Below are 3,889 nucleotides of genomic sequence, written 5' to 3'. Positions count from 1 at the left end.
ATAAATAAATAAATAAATAAATAAATAAATAAATGAAATACACAGATCATATTTAAACATAGTTTAAAGAGAATCAAATGCCAAGTTTATGAATCAGACAAAATATATGTGTAACACCTTTAAAATGAATAAAATGTATTAGATTTATAAATAGAATACTAAGGTTTTAACTGGGAATTCAAAGAATTAAAGAAGACCTAAATTTTTTAAATGTTTACCTCAAATAAATTTAAATTGCATAATCGAAGAAACATATATAATTTTCTGCATGTAAAACGTATTGTCATCAGTATTTAAAATCTCGTATCAATGCAGGAGAGGATTTAATGATACAGGAGTGAGAAGGGACAAATGGTAGGGCTGGGTCCACAAGGCAGGGGAGAAAATAAGGTCTGGAGCTGAACTGAAGTTGGGACTAAGGTCTTTTTTCCACTTTAGCACTCCCAAGCCGATAGAAGAATTTAACTGCCTGCCTGAAAACAGTTGATTGGGATTTTTTTTTTTTTTTTTTTTGACCAGTACTATTGATATTTCCACTATGATCTGCTTATTTTCTCCCCACACCTCTAGCTGGCCTCCTAATCATTATGATTCCACTGGCAGTTGCCTTGTGTCCCTGCTTTTTTCTCCACAGGAGCTGAGCAAAACTCCTTTTCTAGAGACAATTTACTCAGCTCTTAAAAATGCTAGTGTAGTTCTGTGGGAGGAAGGCAGGGACGTTTATCTCAGAAGATAAAATGTGTGTGTGAGCTTTCTGAGTATAAGCTCCAAAGCAGAGAAGAAAGGGAGCAACACTCCAGACCAAAAATGCAATGAGAACAAAGATGTTGAGATATAAAATTGCACAGCATTTTAACATAACATAATGTAACATAACATAACATAACATAACATAACATAACATAACATAACCATAACATGGAATGTTTTTAATAGTAGTGACATTAATTTTTTAAAATTTACCAAAATATAAATATATATCTTTGTATAATTTGTGTATTTGTGTTTTTGGTCCTAAGCCTATATATTATATATCTATTTAATCTTCAAGGACCCAAGAGCATTTGCTCTGACATCTACAAAATGATGTGAAAATTAATCCATAAATGAATTCATGCAACAGCATTATACAAATATCGCAAGTTCAGTGACTCTATGTGCCGCATAATCATTGTGATATCTCAGAGGACAATTGATGGAGGGGTAAAGGTCTCTGGACTGGATGTTAAGGAGCCAGGCTTCTTTTCCAAGCCCAAATCACTTCACTGGTGTGCATCTTGTTAATCTTTTTATAGTGGAAAAAAAACTGACATAAGGGTATTGTAAATATTAAATGAAAAATTTCATAATGGAAACACTTAGAAAGTAATAAATATGATTTACTTAATTATAAAGTAATAAATATGATTGTTGTTTAGGCCAGTATTCTCTTTTGATTTGGGGAAGATGACATCACACTACCTGAAGTTACAAAGTGAAGAAAATATTCTATTATAATCTGTGAATGATAGAAACATAGGTAAATCTATAGCAGACATCCCCTGTCAGATCAAACATTAGTCCTTACATTAGAAAATTGGAAAGTATAGCAAATCAACAGCATAAATCAAAACAGGTACAGTGGGTTTATGTGCAGATTTGTTACAGGGGATTTTGTGTGAAATTGAGGTTTGGAGTACAGATGTCGTCACTCAGGTAGTGAGCGTATTAGCTGATAGGTGGTTGTTTTACCCACCCCTCCATACCCTCTGATAGTCCACAGTGTCTATTGTTTCCGTATTTATGTCCATGTAACCTCTATGTTTAGCTCCACTTATAAATGAGAACTAAAAAATAAAAGAGATGATAAAAGACATTCATAACATACTGTGAAACACAGGCAAGGATGTCAGCAGATTACTCATCAAAAACAATGCAAGTGAGAACAAAGTAGACCAACATCTTTAACTCATGGAAAAAAAGAAAAAAAATCTTATATTTTGGACTTCCATATCCAGAAAAAACATCTTATAAAATGAGGACAAAATAAAAGACTTGCTCAGATTTACGAAGTTTTGTTGAAACTTACAAAAGCAAAAAAGATTAATCATCCGCAGACCCACGGTGTGAGAAAAGTTGAAGGAAGCTTCTCAGGTGGAAGGAAAATGACACCAGATGAATACAGATTTTCACAAAGAAATGCAGAGTGCAGGAAAAGAGAACAATGTAGATAAATTTATAAATCATACTTATTATAGCTTTAGAAATACAAGATCTATAAATTGAAATGTATAGACACATAACTTAGTACCGTTGTTTTCATATTAAAATCTTAAAGAGATACTTCACTTTGAAAATACATGCCAAAATTTCTTTAATTTTTTTTTTAAAAGGAAAAGTGCATGGTAATTTTAAAAAACTGATTTGTTAGCATTTTAAACTTAAGGAGATGATGAGATTTCTTTGAAGAGATGTGTGTGAACTCCCATTAGCTCCCAGAGGCATCGAATATCTTTTGAGAACAGAGGATTTTCTTGATGGCGTTTTTCATATCTTTGTTCCTCAGACTATAGATTATTGGGTTGAAAAGTGGGGCAAAGACAGCAAACATCAGTGCAATGGCCTTGTCCAGTAGTGGTGGGAACGTGGCAGAGAAGCACAGATACATGAGAACCACATTGCCAAAAAACAGCAAGAAAATAGCAACATGGGCTGCACACGTGGAGAAAGCCTTCTGACGGCTCTCACCAGAGGGAATCCTCAGGATCACCGTGATGATTCTTAAATAGGAAAGGGTGATGACAGAGACAGAAGTCAGAATAGAAATAGCATGGATCACATCTTCAACCAGAATTACGGATGTATCTGTGCAGGCCAACGGCAGCACAGGTTCAAAGTCACAAAAGAGTTGATGAATTTGGTTGGAGCCACAGAATGGAAGAGTAGAAATCCACACAATCTCTGGCAATAACATGAAGAAGCCAAAAATGCAAGAGCCAGTGAAGAGCTAGATGCACAGTCGAGGGGTCATAATGATTGCATAGCGAAGGGAGTTACCGATGGCTACATATCTGTCAATGGCCATCACTGTGAGGACTAGGGCTTCTGTGAGCCCGAGTGAGTGGAAGAAATACATCTGCAGGAGGCAGCCTATGAAAGAGATGGTTTTCAGTTCACTGAGAAGGTTGGAGAGCATCTTGGGGATAGTGACAGTGGTGTACCAAATCTCCAGGAAGGAGAAGATACTGATAAAATTGTATATAGGATTATGGAGATGGGGGTCCAGTCGGACAGCAAAGAAAATCATGAAATTTCCAACAATAATGAATATATAAATAAAGAGCATAAGAATGAAGAATAAGAGGCTGTCATTCTTAGACTGAGAAAAATCAGAGAAATGAAACTCAGTCACCATTGTCTGATTCTCTGGATCCATATTTTCAGCAGTTTCACTTGTTGGCTAATAAAAACACAGTTAGCATTCTTTTTTTTTTTTTTTTTTTTTTTTTTTTTTTTGTTTTTTTTTTTTTTTTTTTTTTTTTTTGTGAGGCGGAGTCTCGCTCTGTCCCCCAGACTGGAGTGCAGTGGCGCAATCTCGGCTCACTGCAAGCTCCGCCTCCCGGGTTCATGCCATTCTCCTGCCTCAGCCTCTCACATAGATGGGACTACAGGCGCCCGCCACCTCGCCCGGCTAGTTTTTTGTATTTTTAGTAGAGACGGGGTTTCACCATGTTAGCCAGGATGGTCTCGATCTCCTGACCTCGTGATCCGCCCGTCTCGGCCTCCCAAAGTGCTGGGATTACAGGCTTGAGCCACCGCGCCCGGCCACAGTTAGCATTCTAAGTACATACAAAGAACAAATAAAAACTTTCTTTTCAAGCAGTTAAACAGCCTTGAAATTAGGCTGGTC

General features: G+C 36.5%; 1 protein-coding gene across 1 annotated transcript; it reads right to left on the bottom strand.

Moving 5' to 3' along the window:
* Window positions 1-2,467: 2,467 nt before the first annotated feature.
* On the bottom strand, window positions 2,468-3,415 carry LOC108531901 (olfactory receptor 6K3-like). Its single transcript, XM_017875537.1, is given in 1 exon segment — window positions 2,468-3,415. A coding segment is annotated over 1 exon segment (948 nt).
* Window positions 3,416-3,889: the final 474 nt, after the last annotated feature.

The sequence above is a fragment of the Rhinopithecus bieti genome, unplaced genomic scaffold, assembly GCF_001698545.2.
Source record: "Rhinopithecus bieti isolate Rb0 unplaced genomic scaffold, ASM169854v2 scaffold_10132, whole genome shotgun sequence".
NCBI lineage: Eukaryota > Metazoa > Chordata > Mammalia > Primates > Cercopithecidae > Rhinopithecus > Rhinopithecus bieti.
Note: the sequence above shows the minus strand (reverse complement) of the source record. Positions and strands in the feature narration are given on the sequence as shown.